Source organism: Antechinus flavipes, chromosome 2 (assembly GCF_016432865.1).
Source record: "Antechinus flavipes isolate AdamAnt ecotype Samford, QLD, Australia chromosome 2, AdamAnt_v2, whole genome shotgun sequence".
Taxonomy (NCBI): domain Eukaryota; kingdom Metazoa; phylum Chordata; class Mammalia; order Dasyuromorphia; family Dasyuridae; genus Antechinus; species Antechinus flavipes.
In genome coordinates this window covers 146662346-146679758 of record NC_067399.1, presented here as the reverse complement: position 1 = coordinate 146679758, position 17413 = coordinate 146662346, and the positions used below count along the sequence as shown (strand labels likewise).

The 17413-nt window shown below is 33.8% G+C and overlaps 1 protein-coding gene across 1 annotated transcript in view; it reads left to right on the top strand.

The window, feature by feature from the left end:
• Nucleotides 1–17413, top strand: part of ELP3 (elongator acetyltransferase complex subunit 3) — a 92274-nt gene that overhangs the window by 34292 nt on the left and 40569 nt on the right. Inside the window, exons 11-12 of the mRNA XM_051975750.1 lie at nucleotides 4812–5005; nucleotides 8949–9039. Of these exons, the coding sequence (XP_051831710.1) occupies nucleotides 4812–5005; nucleotides 8949–9039 (285 nt within the window). The remainder of the gene's footprint in view (nucleotides 1–4811; nucleotides 5006–8948; nucleotides 9040–17413) is intronic.

Genomic DNA, 17413 nt, shown 5'->3' with positions numbered 1-17413 from the left:
AGTGGTATTCATCAACTACAAGTTAATTTTTTGTGCATGTACTACAAAAAGATCTTTTAATTCAGCAAAATTTGTTCTGATAATAAAAACTTTGGGTGACATTGGACTCCACTTCAAATAAATAGACGTGTTGGCAGAAATAAACAACGTTTGTACAGGATAAGTTCTACTTTTCCAGAATTCACATAATTTTTACAAGAGAAAAGGAGTAAACTGGGATAACACACTCTTAATAGTAATATTTACACAATCATTTGGTTATGAGGTTTTGAAATGATAGTATAGGAAACTTTCTCCAGGAGAGCTAGAGAACAACTGACACATTTGCTCTTTGCAGATAACTGCATATTTGCTAAAGATCTTATAAATTGAGAGCATAAAATACAATTGCTGCAAAGAAAACTATGTATAGTTTACTAGAGGTGAATTTCTCTAAGGCCAAGTGGATATACAATGAATCTTGAGATGAAAAATGTTTCAAAATCAACAAAACAGAAATCGAAGAAGTCAATATTTATATATAGTTGGAGATACAGTGAAAATACCATTAAAGGAGGATGCAGTAGATGAAAAAGGCATCCTGAGCAAAAAATTTTTTAAAAGATAAAAAAAAAAAATTATGTGTTTGACAATTATTGGTTCAAAGGAAGAAAGCTCCTCAAGAGTAGTGATTTTTCTATTATATATGATGCAAAACAAGCAGTTCATAGTTGAAAAGGAGAAAAGGTTACTAATATGAAGAGCAATAAAAACACATGTAGTATCCCTTTGCCAATGCCAAAAGAATAAATAGAATTGCAGTCTTGGGTGACAAGCATAACACAGATTGTTTATAGTGCCAGAAGGATAATATCATAAATTTAGGAGATTTTCTGGTCTTAATGTTCATTGTCAAGATCACAGATCTAAAAATAACTATCAAATAAAGAGAAAAAGTTAGAGCCAGAAATGGAATTCTTGTTTTTCTAAACAAAGTAGAATGGACTGATGTTACATCATTCTGTGTTCATATATGTTGGAGATGAAGAGATTAAAATTTTATAGGCTGAGAACAAACACCATATGAAGCTCTGTCCTCATCCATCCTGCTTCCAGACTTAGCACTGACACTTTCTAATCTATGCTGGGGAAAAGCATAATCTTTCAAACTAGTGTAAAAAATGGGCCCAAACAAACTCACTTTTCTTGTTCTAAGCCGGATTTCTTTCTGACTCACCATCACAGTGAGTAAAGAATGTAATTAAATGTTTTATTTACAAGGGCTGGCAGCTGAGTCTTAACTTGGGGATCAGCCCAATTCTCATTAAGCTGTAGATTGCATTTAGAAAAAGTAAACAGAGATAGTGAAATTTTTACCAAAAGAGTTGAGTAAGCAGAAGAAAAAATTTTTGAGGGGGAAGGGATGGTGTATTCAACCTGTAATTGATTCAAAATTCCTAAATACATCAGATTTTCACAATTCTGATTTCCAGTGAATATTGGTCCTAGAACAAATGCCAAATTAGTCTCCATTCAGCCAAGGTTTGAGATGTGATGAGGTAAGAGAAAGGATTTAGAGGAATGACCAAGAATACACAAACTCTGAGTAACTTTTTCTGAAAAAGCCCACTAAAAATACAGCCGTTTAATATGGCTGCTTTTAACATTGAATCATACAGAATATTGAATCATCCAATCCACCTTATTCCTAAAAAAAAAAAAACTGTTTGTTAGACTCCACTGGATGACCTATGGTGATAACGGAAAAAACCCAGTACTTCCCAAAGCAGGACATTTCATTTTTGAACTATTCTACTTATTAGCAAGTTTTCTTAATTCATATTGAGCCCACACTTATCTCCCTGAAGGTTTTTGACAATCTTTCACAGAGCAATAAATGACTTAGCTACCCCATTCTTAAACTGTTATTATATGATGGGATAAAGTTTGGCTAGGCATATTGGGGAACTAGATTTCCTTAGAGCAGGCAGATGAATACTTACTATTTACTCACTTAGATAAGTTTTAATTTACAATTTTTGTTCTTCCAGTCTAAATAAATATGTTTTGCTGGAGAAATAGACTCATTCAGTCTAAGCCACAGTTTTATCCTTTCATCTTTCTCTTAATTTCAACATAGTTAAAGTGCTCTGCTTTGTTGTTCTTAGAATTTATCTCCAATTCATTCTGAGCTTTAACACTGCTCTCACCATTCTTACAAGATCATGCTCCCCTCTTCTGTTCTTCTTCAGTTATTTGCCCTTCTTTCCATCTTGCTACTTGTCTTTTAAAAACCTAATTTGACTGCTAAGTTCCTCTGTACATCTAAATTAATCTTAGACATATCTTACTCTTTTAAACTTTATTTTTAAATTTTATTTATGTCTTTTCATTTTTAAACTTTTTCCTGATATCCTCACTGTTTTTCCATTCCAAATCTTCCTAATTATTTAAAAAAAAAAAAGTTGAGCAAAACCAACTAATATACCAGCCCTGTTTGATAACTAAGTAACATTCAGCATCTAAGGTCAAGAGAGGGAATGTTTGTTTCATCTTTTGTCATTTACTAGGACTAGTATTGGGCATTGCCTTTATTCTTGAGTTCAACCACCTTTTATCATAGATTACCATTATCTATTTGCTTTATTGTAGTTAGTGTGTATATTTATCTTCTGGTTTTATTTTCTTTACTATGTATCTCTTCAGACAAGTCTTCCACATTCTCTGAATTCTCCTTATTTTACATTTATTATGAAGTATTAGTATTCTAATGCCTGCATGTACCACAATTTTATTCAGCTATTCTCCAGTCAATTGATCTAGTTTTCTTTTAACCCTAACCCTCACTCTTACTTAAATTTCTTTTCATTTTTATGCCACTGCAAAAAAACCTACTATGAATATTTTGGTGTCTTTTGGACCATTCTTTCTTCCTTTGGCCTCTTTAAGCAAAGAGTACCTAAACATCAACCAATGGGAGTACTCAATTAAAGTATAGTAAACTTTAATTATTTGAAGCTATTTTCTGGAATGTTTTAATGTGCCTATTTTCCATACTTCCTCCAATAGTATTTACATCTTTGCCAATTTGATGGATGGGAGAGAGAACCTCAGTTTAAATTATATCTCTCTTATTAGTGTTTTACATAGTTGATGGTTGTTAATTTTCTGAATATCTTTTATTTCCTTTGCTTATCTTACTGAAATTCTTTGTATTTGTGTCTTTAGAATGTTATTTTTCCTTTATCTCTTTAGCCAATATTCTATATAAAATTTTAGGATATGGGATTATGCCTAGCCATTTTCTGGATTCTTTGAAATCCATTTTCTCAAAATCTGGGGCACTTAGACTATCTGACTTTACCATTTTTCCAAGGTAGAGTTCAACTATATTTTAGAGTTACAATCATTTCAAATTCAACTACTTCCTTCTTATTGGTTAAAATCAGATTTAAAATAGCTCTCACAACTTCTTCATATTTTGAAGAATGAAGTTATAATTAATGCAAGTTAAGAATTTATCATCTACTTTACTTTGGGCCGAGGACAATCTCTATCATATGTCTTTGTGCTTCCTAGATTCCTTTTTGTGGTATCTCCAGATACAACTATGAATCCCCAGAAAGAGTATTGTGATCATGTTTGGCAAGTATTATCCCCCTGGAAACAGCATTTGTGGTTGTTTTTCAGTCCTGTCCAACTCATCATAGCTGACTTTTCATAATCCCATTTGGAATTTTCTTAGCAGAAATATTGGAGTTGTTTGCCATTTTCTTCTCCAGGTTATTTTACAGATGAGAAACTGAAGCAACTAGTGTTAAGTGACTTGCTAGGATGACCCAGCTACTAAGTTTCTGAGGCAAGATTTGAGCTCAGATATATCTGACTTCAGGCCCTAATAGTTTATCTCTCTGTTATTAATGTCAGGTTGGACTATGGACAATTGGACACTGTCACTTAGCAAGGAATCATTAACCACCACCATTTTTTTCCCATTGATTAGATCTCTCTCATTGGATCACAAGTTCCTTACTCCTTATGGTATCCAGTTCTTCTTTCTCTGGGAAGTATTTTGTACTTATAAAAAACTTCAGGTGTTTAGTGGTACTTCCCTTCTTTCTCTGTTTTCTATTCTGTTGCCATCCAACCACCTGACTTAATGTTAATTGTAAGAGATTAGTCTGTTAAACTAATGAGGAAAGAGATGTTTTTCTAACTCTTTTGCCTTCCTGTCTACAGATGACTTAACTTTTTTGCCCCATTGGGAGATTGACACCTGAATCTATTATGAATTGAACCTGATCTAGTCCTCTTTTCTATGAAACATTCTTATAAAGATCTAAAAAGTTTTGTTTAATTTGTGTATCACTCTGGACAAGAAAAAAAAAAAAAAGATCAGTGGATTAAATTGTAAAAGATCAAGACAGGCCATTGGAGAAATATTTGGGACAATGTTATTGCTTCTTTAACACTATCCCCTTTTGGTGTGTCACCTCAAGTTCCAAAACAAAGAAATATATAAGGTAACAATTGGGTTGCTAATTAAAATGAAGAAATAAATCATACTAAGATTATGACCCTGTACTTGGTAATTTAATGTTTGGGTTTTCTAGAACTGAATTAAAAAATTTCTTTCATTAGAATGGCACTTTATTTCTTTTAAAGTGAATCCTCTGCTTTAGTCAGTCTAAATATCTATCAGCTGAATGGTAAGGAAAAACAATCCAGGAGGGATTCTGGGTGGATCCAAGCTTAAAAATTCACACTGGTTAATTCAAAAAATACATAATCTGTGCATGGATAATTGAGAATTATTTATTCTTTGTTCTCAGGAGTTTTTTGAGAACCCCGCCTTCCGCCCTGATGGTATGAAGCTCTATCCTACACTGGTAATACGTGGAACTGGTCTTTATGAGCTTTGGAAATCAGGAAGATATAAAAGTTATTCTCCTAGTTGCCTTGTGGAATTAGTAGCTCGAATATTGGCTCTTGTACCACCATGGACACGAGTATACCGTGTTCAAAGGTAATGTGTTCCTCTATCCATGTTATTTATTATTTCGATATTTGGTGACATTATGATCATTGTTTGTATGGATTTGTATGGATTGTCCATCCATTGAAGCAGAGCAGAACTATTCTATGCATACTTTCTGATTTTCATTCTTGCCCATGTTTCCATAAATATTCAGTAGAGGAGTTACTCAGACTGCTAGAGAATTTCCTTGAAGATTTTTGACTTTCACAGAAACCAGTATAACATTTAGGGCTATCCATCTATTATCTTTTCTTCTATCGCCTTTTATCCTAAATATGTTTTTATTTTGGGGGATTTTTTTGCTGAGTTAATTGGACTTGTCCAGGGTCACACAGCTATAAAGTATTAAGTATCTGAGGCCAGATCCTCCTGACTTCAGGGCTGTGCTCTATCCACTGTGCCACTTAGCTGTGCCCCTAAATATCTTTTATAACTTGCTTGTATCCACAATGCATCTCTCCATTAACTTTTGAGTTACCAGCAATTTTGATTCTTTGGATAAAATGGTATTTTATTATTTGCAGCTATACAGCATGTCCAGACAAATATTGATATTGAAAAAAGATGGACCTTTTTTTAAAATTGGGAATTAAAGTCATCAAAAAGGCTGCTTGGTTTTCCAAATGCATCTTGGCTGCAATTTTTCTTAGTAATCAGACCAACTCATTGACCATCTGAAGTTCCTGTCCAGGATATGCATAATGATAGACTAATTCAGCAGACTTTTTCTTCCTAATACATTTCATGGTTTGGGTAGTATTGATGAAGCAAATTCTTACCCTGTCAAAATTAAATTGGCTGGCTCTATTCACATTTTTACCAATCTGTTAAAACCATTGAGTGTTTTGAGAGTCTTAAAGATATGAATGATTGGGACAGAGTAAATTTTTTTAAAAATATAATATTATTTTACCATTTCACCCCAGAATCTTAATGCAGTTTGAAAGTAGAAGAGAATGAAATGAGCACATAGTATCAGAATTTTTCTGCCCCTTTGAAAAGATGGGAAGAACATAGCAGAAAACTCTCTGCCATTACTTCCTACTGTTATTAAAGGGAAATTTACTTGGAAAATGAAGTCTTCTCTCAAACCAGTTTTGATTATTTGGGAAAGACTAAAATGATCTTTACTGTTCCCTTCTCCACAATTGCAATTTCACTGGTCTTGAGATGAATAACTTTGATGAGGAGGAGTGAAAACAAAATCTCACTTGTGATCAGAGGTTTCTAATGATCCTACTGACATCCTTTCCCAGACCTTCTTAAGTTCTAGGTGGGCCAAGCATTTTACAAATATCAATTCATTTAATCTTCACAAAATCTTGGAAGGTAAGTTAAATTAATAATCCTATTTTGTTGTTGAAGATAAGATTGATAAGTTAAGTGACTTATCCAGAGTCACACAGTTTCTACATATCTGAGGCTAGATTAGAACTCAGATCTTCCTGATTCCAGACTCAGTAGTTCATCCATTGCATTACTAGCTGATTTCAGAGTATAGATACTGTCTACACCTTTTTAAGCAGGTGCTGAATTCTAAAACTTGCCTTCAAAACTGAGCAGAACTCTGAAAGAAAGGCTGTTGTACAGTCTTGAGCATTAAGGCTGCAGAATAGAGGTGTCATATTTGTGTAGCATCTTGCACTCTTTAAGTGTGGCCCAAGCCAGATTAAAATGTAATTGGGAATTATTTAACAAAATAAACAAAAATAAAACAAAATAGATACAGTATAAAACTAATGGAATGTGTGATCCACAGGCATCCTTATGTAAAATTAATGGCCTCTAATACAGAATTGTAATACACAATAATGCAACAAAAAAAAAAAAAACAGCAGCTCTCATTTATTTAGTGCTTTGACAAGTCAATGGACATTAATTTCATGATCATTTCATTTATCCTGCAGATGAATTTTATTAGTATTAGTATTATCTCATTATAGTTGAAAAAAACCAAGACCCAGAAAGTTGTAACTAGTCCAGGATCTTACAGTTATTAAGTGTCTAAAAGAGATATATATATATGAGAAATATTGAAACTCACAGGGTGTATATGAACAAATAGCTAAGGATATCTGTGTTCTATCTCTCTTGCCATTTGTTGATTCCTGTCCTGAGAAAAATATTAAAAATACATATCCAGGAGGCACTAGTCCTACCTAGAATTTCAGACTAGAACTGTATCCAGATGCCTCCTAGGCTTATATAGCATACCAAGCTTAGATGTCATAAGAGCAGTAAATATATTTATTTCTAGCCAAATTGAAAGCATTCTACTCTGATACTACTGATTTGATTTCTGCTCCTTCATTAATAAGTTGGACCAACAACTTATTAGCTTGTGACTGATTTATATAATTTCTTTAGGTCTCAGTTGTTCACTTGTAAAAAATAAGGGAATTAGGGCCCTTTCTAGAATGTTGATGAAACATAGATCAGACATTCTGTTTTAATAGATTATAGTCCTGAAATAACAAGTTAACTTTTCATTAAAATTTTTCAAAATCACCCATGCACACAACGAATATCTCGATCTTAGGAAAAGAAATTATTCATTTTGTAGCTCTTCTTTTAGGCCCTTTTCATTTTAGGCTCTCTTTATAGCCTTGGCTCAGCTAATTAGCAAAAGCAGCACTTAGAATCTCACCTTAGATTTATATCATCTATGTGAAAAGGCTATTTCTCCCACAGCCTCACAGACCTTTTTTGAAGTACTCTTAATATTGTCTGAATTTTTGTACATGGAACATCATATCATCTCTAATAAGGAAAACAGACTAACAGATTGGCTAATTGTGTTTTCTTTGCATTTGTAGAGGTAAATGAGAAGAGATATGAAAAAATCAAATCCATTTAGAGAATTGAAGTAGTAAGGAAAGAGAGTTGGAATATTCTCTGTACAAAGACAACTAATACTTAAAAGTTGAGTAGGAAACAGATGTCCAAAAGGCAAGCAATATTCCCAATGTAGATTTTTCTTTTTTATAGTGTTTCTTGTGCCATCTTCAGATATTGAAGTTTGTTGGATAGAATTAATTGGAACAACTTCAGTGATAACCATACTCTATAGTTATAAAATATGAATATATTTGTAAATATGTTATATGTGTGTATATGTAAATAGTATACACATATATATTTTATCTTATTTTTTTCTTTGCCTCTGATAAACTAAGGTTGGAAGTGGCCATCTATTTCAATTAATACCTGAAGAGGACTCCCTTTTGTATTAATATCCCTGACAAACATTAATACAGCTTCCACTTGAAGACCTCTGGTGATGGAGAGAAACAATTTTGTTTCCTCTAATTGTTGAAAATTTTACTTAATATTTGGCCAAATCTCTTTCTCTAGTTTGTGTGTTTACATTGTTTTAATATTTACGTTTTAACTATATGAGACTTTAAAAATACAGTGATAACAAGAGAGAGCCTTTGAATTTTTATATGCTTTTTTACAAAAGCTGCCTTTCTTTATATGTCTATGAATACCATAATAGCTCTCCAGGTATGAGAATTGAGGCCTTAAAGACAAGTTGGAGATTAAAATAAGATTCAGTAATTCCATTTTACTTCAGTAGGATTTTTCTTCCTTAAATTAATATTTTTGAACTTTTATTTCTAGTTTCATGTAGAACATGCTACTTTGTATCATCATCAGAAAATTATAGGTGTTTATTAGTCATTTTTATAACATTTTTTAGTACTGCTTAGTAATTTTTGTCAACTGTACATTACTCTGTGGTCCTGGGGAATGGATTTCTTAATTTTGTAAATGATAAAACTGATGAAAATATGGGAGAAGTAAAATGCTTTGTACCTGATATCTGGGGATATGGGCGGAGATACGGGAGTGAGGGTGTGTACCGATTACTCTGTGGAATAAATCTGCTTTACTACAGTATTATTTTTATGTTCTTTTTCCTCTGCAGAGATATTCCAATGCCTTTAGTCAGCTCAGGAGTAGAGCATGGAAATTTGAGGGAGCTCGCATTTGCAAGAATGAAAGACCTTGGAATACAGGTAAAAAAAATTAATTAGGATCTCATGATTGAGTTGAGAATAATTGGATCAATCAAAGGAGCTTTCTGCTAGGTTGTATCTTCCAAGTGATGTTTAACAAACTTATTAGGCATTGTCATTGTTTAATATACCTGTTCTCAGCAAGTGATTCTTGTGGTCAGGGACCACTCGGGATGCACTGGCTCAGGCCTCTGCCATTTTCATAGATCAGAGTATTTGTTTATTTGCATTTATGTATTCCACCTCCCTTTTAGTCAGCAAATATTTTTTGAGTATCTAATCTCTTTGAAAAGTATTTTAAAAATCCATCAGATACCTTCAAAGAATTTATGATGTATATGAGAATACAAAAATAAAATACATAAAGTAGTTAACAAGCAATAGAAGACAGTTTTAGCTTTTTCCTACTTTCATTCACAGCCTATGATTCTCTTACATTCATAGCCTCATCAATATGTAAACAGCAGCTTTAAAACAGTTTTTTGGAATTCATCTAAGCACCTTTCACTATGGTCACTCCAGATAATTTATGCAGTGGATTACAATATGAGAGCTTGGAAGACTAGCCTCAGACAATTACTAACTGTATAACCCTGAGCAAGTTATTAATTGCAGTTTATTTTAATTTCTTCATCTGTAAAATGGATATAATAATAGCACCAATCTTAAGAGGGCTTCCATGAAGTTCCAGTGAGATAATTATGTTTAGCACTTTGCATATGTTAAAGCACTATATAAAGGCTATTATTACTAGCTACATATAAGATATATATATGATAGCAGTGCAAAGGATAGCATGATAATTTTTTCTTGTATTTTTTATTCTGAATTTTCATAATTCAAGACTGCGAGGGAAGAAAAATACCTTATAACAAATAAGCTCAAGCAAAATAAACCCACATGGTGACCATGTTCAAGAATGCCTCTTTCAACTGTTTGGTTCTGCACACATATTTTGTATCTAGGATATACTGTAACCTATTTAACATGTAAAGGACGGCTTGCCATCTGGGGGAGGGGGTAGAGGGAGGGAGGGGAAAAATCGGAACAGAAGTGTGCAAGGGATAATGCTGTAAAAAATTACCCTGGCATGGGTTCTGTCAATAAAAAGTTATTAAAAAAAAAAAAAAAGAATATGCCTCTTTCTGCACCTTAAATCCATTGCCTAGCTCTGTCATTGTTATATTTATATAAGTTGTCCTCCTGATTTCTATTCTTTGTACTCTGCTTCAGTTCATAATACCCAGGAATCTCTGAAATCTTTTTTTCATTTCTGCAAATATTTGTGGTCCAATAGTATTGGGCTTATATCCTATCACATTCATATATTAGAATTTCATCAACCAGTCTTCAAGTGATGGGCACCTTCTTAGATGCTTTTTCTTTTTTTTCCCTTTTAATCTCTTCAGGATTAAGAAGTTTGTTTTGCTTACAACTATTCCTTCCCCGATGTACTTCTCCCCTTTACGTTTCTTCCCATTAAACTCCTCTTGTTTTCTTTATGATTTTGATGTATTATTTCTAAATCAGACTATTGGGAATTGTCTGTATGTATGTGTTTTTGTATTTTCAACCCAGCTCTGTCTGAATCAGTTGGTAGTGAATTTTATTTGATGCCAGGGCCCCCTCCCCCCCCCCCCCCCCCCCCACCTTCCACTCTTCTTAAGAGAAATAGCAAGTTTCACCTCCATTTTCCTCCCTTCTGCTCTAATTTTATCTTCCCTTCTCATCCCTCAAATAACCCCTAGAGCAGACCCAATTCTTCCGCAGGACTTTTTTTTCTCTTTCCCTCAATATCTTTTGAGAACATTAAGATCCCATTTCTTCTATTAAATTGTTCGTACTGTATCATCATAGTACTTGTTACATCACCTTCCAGTTGCTCAAATAAATTTATCTTTATAGGTTTCTCTTGATTCTCGTGTTTGTATTTCCAAATTCCTTCTCAGCTGTGATCTTTTTATCAGAAATGTGTGAAACTCTCCTGTTCTAAGAAATATTAGTGGTCTATTTTTTAGATCTTAATTAAGGTTTTTTATCCTTATTGGTAAGACAGTCAGGGAAGTGGGGGTGGGGAAGTGTGTGTGTGTGTGTTGTGTGTGTATTGAAGAAGTGCTTTAGCAGCATTTTTATTTTATTTTTTACGTGGGAATTATAGATTTTTACTATGACATTCTGGGGATTTTTCATTTTTTGGCTTAGGTAATCATTAGATTCTGCCTTTACTTTGAACTTCAGTTTTAGTTTATTTGAACAGTTTTCATTTATGATTTCTTGAAATATAGTATGCAGTTTTTGATTTCCTTGACAGGTTAATTGTACATTATTCCAATACTTCTTGTGCAGCAAAATAACTGTATGGATATGTATACATTTGTTATATTTAACATATACTTTAACATATTTAACATGTATTGGTCTACCTGCCATCTGGGGGAGAGGGTGGAGGGAAGGAGGGAAAAGATTGGGACAAAAGGTTTTGCAATTGTCAGTGCTGAAAAATTATCTATGCATATGTCTTGTAAATAAAAAGCTATAATTAAAAAATATATATATTTTTAAAAGGACATATAGTATGTAGGCATTTGCTTTAAAAAAATTTTTTTTCAGGGAATCCAGTGATTTTTACATAATTTCTTATCCTATTTTCCAGGGAATTGTTTCTTAAGTCAAATATTTTATATTTTCTTTTATTTTTTTCAAACTTTTGATTTTTATTTTAATATTTCTTACAATCTCATGAAGTTTTTGATTTCTGTTTGGTTTATTCTTACTTTTATGGAGATCATTTCTTGGATCAGTTATACCACTTTCTCTTTCTTCCTTTTCCAAATCTTTTCTCAAGAGCTTTTATTTCATTTTTGGTCATTTGAATAATTTCTTCTGTGTATTTATATACTCCTTATGGAAAATCCAATTTTTCTCTTTGATTCTATTTTTTTCCCCATTTAATTGTTTCCTCCCTTCTAAGATTTTTTTGGTTGGTTGTTTATTTGTTTATTTTGGCATCTTTAAATCTACAAGAATTTTTTTATGCCTATACAGATCAATGTCTTACTATCTGCAAGCTTCCTTTATTTCTTAAAAAATTTATTTATTTATGATTTAAATTCAAAAGAAAAAAATTTCCATTTTCAAAGTGAACATAAGAGAATTTGAAATGAAAACAATAAATTTTCCATTTCAAGAAAACTATGAAATAGATAGTACACATTGTATTCAGAATTTTTCTTTGCTTCCCTGTAGGTTTTCTTTTCCCTGCCACACATTTTTTGCTCCATTTTCTCCCCCTCCCCCCAAAAGGCTGAGTGAATATATTTATGCATGCAAACCTACATACATGTATACATATGCACAGACACATAAAGACATCTATGTTTGAACATACATTCATATTGATCTATGTAAAACCTTACTATGTTTGTCTTTTGTTTCTCTGAAGGTGGATAACATCCTCCTTCTTGTGTCCAAGTCTTTCCATGTTTTTCTAAGTCTACCAATTTATCATTTCCTACATCACAGCATTATTCCAACTTTACACTGTCTTGTAATCTTAAAAATCTAAAACAGTATTGATATGAATGACATAATTTAGTTTCCCTATTTTTCTCTTGAAATTTATTTTAGGTTTAACTTTGTTAGAATCTTGATTATTATCCATGCTTTTTTAACCTAATAAATTTTACTTTTGACTTTTATTATTTTATTTGTGTTTATATCTTACTTCCTATCCCTCCTACTCTTTTGCTTTACTTTAACCTGCTGTGTTGCCCTCCTATTACTGAACCTACCCTCCCTCCAATCATTTTTCCTGTATCCTCTCTACCTATCCTTAACCCATTCCCATTAATTTGCACATCCTTATCTGCTTTCCTCTCTTCTTTTAACATATTAGGATAAATTTCTTTCTTTCTTTTTTTTTAATATATTTTATTTTATTTTATAATAACTTTATATTGACAGAATCCATGCCAGGGTAATTTTTTTTACAACATTATCCCTTGCACTCGCTTCTGTTCCGATTTTTCCTCTCCCTCCCTTCACCCCCTCCCCTAGATGGCAAGCAGTCCTATATATGTTAGATATGTTGCAGTATATTCTAGATACAATATATGTTTGCAGAACCGAACAGTTCTCTTGTTGCAGAGGGAGAATTGGATTCCGAAGGTAAAAATAACCTGGGAAGAAAAACAAAAATACAAATTGTTCACATTCATTTCCCAGTGTTCTTTCTTTGGATGTAGCTGCTTCTGTCCATCATTTATCAATTGAAACTGAGTTAGGTCTCTTTGTAGGACAAATTTCTTAAACTATTATTAGTATTGTGTGAAGATTATTTTTTTGATAATAGTTTTCAGGTAGTCTGGTTATTCTTTTTGTTTTTTTGCTGAGGCAATTGGGGTTAAGTGACTTGCCCAGGGTCACACAGCTAGAAAGTGTTAGATGGGTACTTAACAGTCCAAGGCTGGTGCTCTATCCACTGCCATCTAGCTGCCCTTAGTCTGGTTATTCTTAGGTTTTCTCCTTGATCTATTCTCCATTTTATTTGTTTTTCTTAGAACAATCACATTTTCTTCTTTTTTTTTCATTCTTATTTGTGTTATTTCTTGATCTCTTGTAACTTCATTGGCTTTCCCTTATCCAATTCTAATTCTCAAGGAGTTGTTTTGAGATTCTGGATCTCCTTTTCTAGTTGGTTGACTTTGTTTTATAGTCTTGTTTTTCTTGGATTGTGATTTTATTTTAAAATTTTTCTTCAACCTCTCATTTCATTTTTTAAAATCTTTTTTAAAGTTCCTCTATTTTTTCATTTAACAGTATTCTTTGGGGATAGAAGAGACTTTTTTTTTGCTTTACTATCCTCTCTGAAAACAAACCCTGGTCTTCTCCATTTCCATAGTAACTTTTTGTGGTTGGATTCTTTTTTGCTTGCTCATTCTTAGTATTATTATTTACATCAGTTTTGTATTTTTCTCTAGTCCTGGGATAGGGAGTAAGGCCTCTGGCCTTAAGTCTTCCTTCAGTCCTCCCCTCTGGGCTAGAACCTAAATCAGGATCTCTGTTCTTCTGGGAGAGCCCCCCACTCATCCTGCCCTGTCACCTCTACATTCATCAGGACATGCTGGTTCCTTCTCAGCGAAGGGATGGCCCAGCTGGGCCTGGCATCCTATACCACCAGAGGTTTCTTCAATCCCCCAATGCCCCACATTGTTCAGGAAGTGAAAATCTCACTCCCAACCCCATTAGCCCTGAGGCCACCCACTAGCTGCCTCAGTGGAGATATCCTGGGGTATTTTTATTTCACGATCTCAGGAAGGACCCTGGTAACTTTCTTCTGATCTTCCCTGATTATCCCAGGAGGGCCACTGTTCTTTCCCAGCTCTTGTTTATTTTCACTGCTCTTGTGTACTCTTTTGTCTTATTTGTGGAGGAAATTTGAAGAGCTTGGAATTTTCTGACCAGAATCCTCTCTGCTCCTTCATTTTTTACCTTCTGAGCATCAGTGACCTCTAACGAAAGTGTTACATTATTCTCCTCTTCACCAATTTCATTGTCTTTCTGCTTAATTTGACCCTATGTTTCAGAAATCCTGCTAATTTTTCCTACATAAAACCGGGATTGGGTTCAACTTTGACTTAGTAATAACCAAGAACATGGGAGACATGATTGTACCTGTGCTTTAGGAAAATGATTTTAGTGGCTGAAGAGAGGATGGATTCCATTGAATGGGGAGAGATTTTAGACAGGCAGATCCACCAACAGACCCAGTAACACAGGGGTGAAGTGCTGAGGACCAGGAGCAGGCGGTGACAGTGTCAGAGAAGAGCAGAGGGCGTGTTTGAGAGATGTTGGAAAAGTAAAGGTAACAGACTTTGGCAAAAGCTTGGCTATATGGCCTGAGAGATGAGGGGAAAACATTAAGTTGCAAGCTGAGGTACTGGGAGGAGGATGTTGCTCTTTATAGAAATAGGAGAAAGAATTGGGGAAGAGATAATGATTTCTGTTTTGGACAGGTTGAGCTTAATATGTCTGCTGGACACCCAGTTCAAAATGGCATAAATGCACAATTGTCAGCATAGGGAGAGTAAATCCTAGGGAACTAATGGGATCAACACATGACATAGTATAGAACAGGGATGGGGAACATCCAGTCCATGGGCCTTATACAGCTCATGAAATCATTTGCTAAGGTAACCACAGGCGATGATGAGTTAAAAACTAGGTACAATAACCTCCCACTGCTTGAGTCTATCAATTGGTAATTTTGTACGGCCTGCAAATGATGTTATAAATATCCAAATTGCAGTTGGCAGAAAAAAGCACAAGACAAGAGATTCTAAGACAGAACTCTGAGGGATATCTATGGTTAGATTATGTGATGTGGAGGAGAATCCAGAAAGGGTGATTGAGATGGAGTAGTCAAGAATAGGTAGGAGAAGAACCAGGAGAAAGTGGTGTCCTGAAACTTAGAGAGAAGAGAATACCCAGGAAAGAGTGATGAACAGTGTCAGAGGCTTCAGAGAGGTTAAGGAGAATGAAGAGTGAGAAAAGATTTTGGATTTGGTTATTGAGAAATTATTGGTGACTTTGGAGGGAGCAGTTTTGGTTGAACTATAAGGTTCAAAGCCAGATTGCAGGGGGTTAAGAAGAGAGTGAAAGGAGATAAAATAGAAGCATCTGTTGTAAACAGCATTTTTGAGAAGTTTAGCTACAAAGAGCAGAAGAGAAAAAGGATAATTGTAGTTGTGAAGAGTCAAGTGAGATTTGTGTTTTTTTTTTTTCAGGGTGGAGAGACATAGGCATTTTTGTAGGTAGTAGATAGAGAATAAACCATTAAATAGGGAGAGATTGAAAATAAGTAATAGAGTAGGGATGACAGAGGAAGCAGTTTGTTGGAGGAGATAAGATGAAATGGGATTGCTTGAAGGAGGAAATAAGTGGCGGACTGAATCTTTGCATGATTTGAGTTGAAGAAGAGGGGGCCATAATGAATGGTCTCACTTTTTTCTGTAAAATATGAGGCAGGTTCTAAACTAAGAAGTTGGGGAGAGGGAACCATAGGAAGTTTGAGAAGGGATGAAAAAGTTTGGAAGAGCTGCTTTCGAGAGTGGGAGAGTGAAGTATAATATTAGGATTGCCTAGTGGCAATGAGGGCCTTGTTGAGGTTGTGTAATATAAATTTGTAGTGGACTCAGTCAGAATGGTAATATGATTTTGCTCTACCTTTTTTCAGCAACATGTATGTAGGAGCAAAGATGACAAATAGCTGGGCATAATTGGCCATATGATAATAAGCCTGGAGAGGAGAGGAGTATATAGAATTGAATTGGTTCACCAATGGCTCAAGATAAGAGGAGAGAATGGGTAGTGCAAGGGAGATAACCCAAAAAAGAATGGAAAGATCAAGACATTGGAAGTCACAGCAAATGAAGAAAAAGATTTTTATAGAGAAGGCAAAAAGAAAATGAGAAGTCAATAGATTATGATCAGAAAGGGGGATTTCACAGTTCTTGAACTGAGGTATAGTACATTTATGGGTGATAGCAAAATCAAGAACATAACCATCCAAAGTATAGCTTACGGAAAGTGAATAGGCTGAAAAACTGAGTGGTTCATAGAACGGAATAACTTTGGTGTTTACTTCTACCATCTCTGGAAAACTTTGCTGCTCCAAAATTCATCTAAAGAACAGTTAGTGAACTGTGTTTTCTGTGTAGTGAATGATATTTTCTAATTTCTAAAATAATACCATTATAAAGTTTATTTTATTTAAAAAGTTAAAATTACCTTTTTATATACATAATAGAACAGGAAAAGAATTGTTACCTGAAACTACAAATAAATGCAATTTGCTTTTCTTTTAAAATATATAGTAAGTGCTTTCTGCTATCTTCTAAGTAGTTTTTAAAACATTTCAATAACTTCCTTTGCTTTTAGTTACCTTTTTCCTACTGATCCCACCTTTTGCCCCTGATGGAAAAAAATAAAAACTAAACAGTTGTAACAAATATTTATAATTAAGCAAACTATTCCTTTATTTACCATGTATGAAAAAAAAAGTCATTCTTTATCTTGAATCTTATCAACTTTCTTTTCTGGGGTAGGTAACAGCTTTATCATAGGTCTTGTGGAAACATGGCCAGTTATTACATTGATCATAATTCTTAAATTTTTCCAAGTTATTTTTCTTTACAATGTTGTTATCAGACTGTAAATTGTTCTCTTGGTTTTACTCATATTATTCTACATATCTTAATACCAAATCTTCCCAAGTTCTTTGAAACTAATCCTGCCACTATGAAAATTAAAAGCTAAATAGGAACTTTGCAAATAATGCAGATGTGGAAATTTTTTATTTTGTCTTTTATGTTTT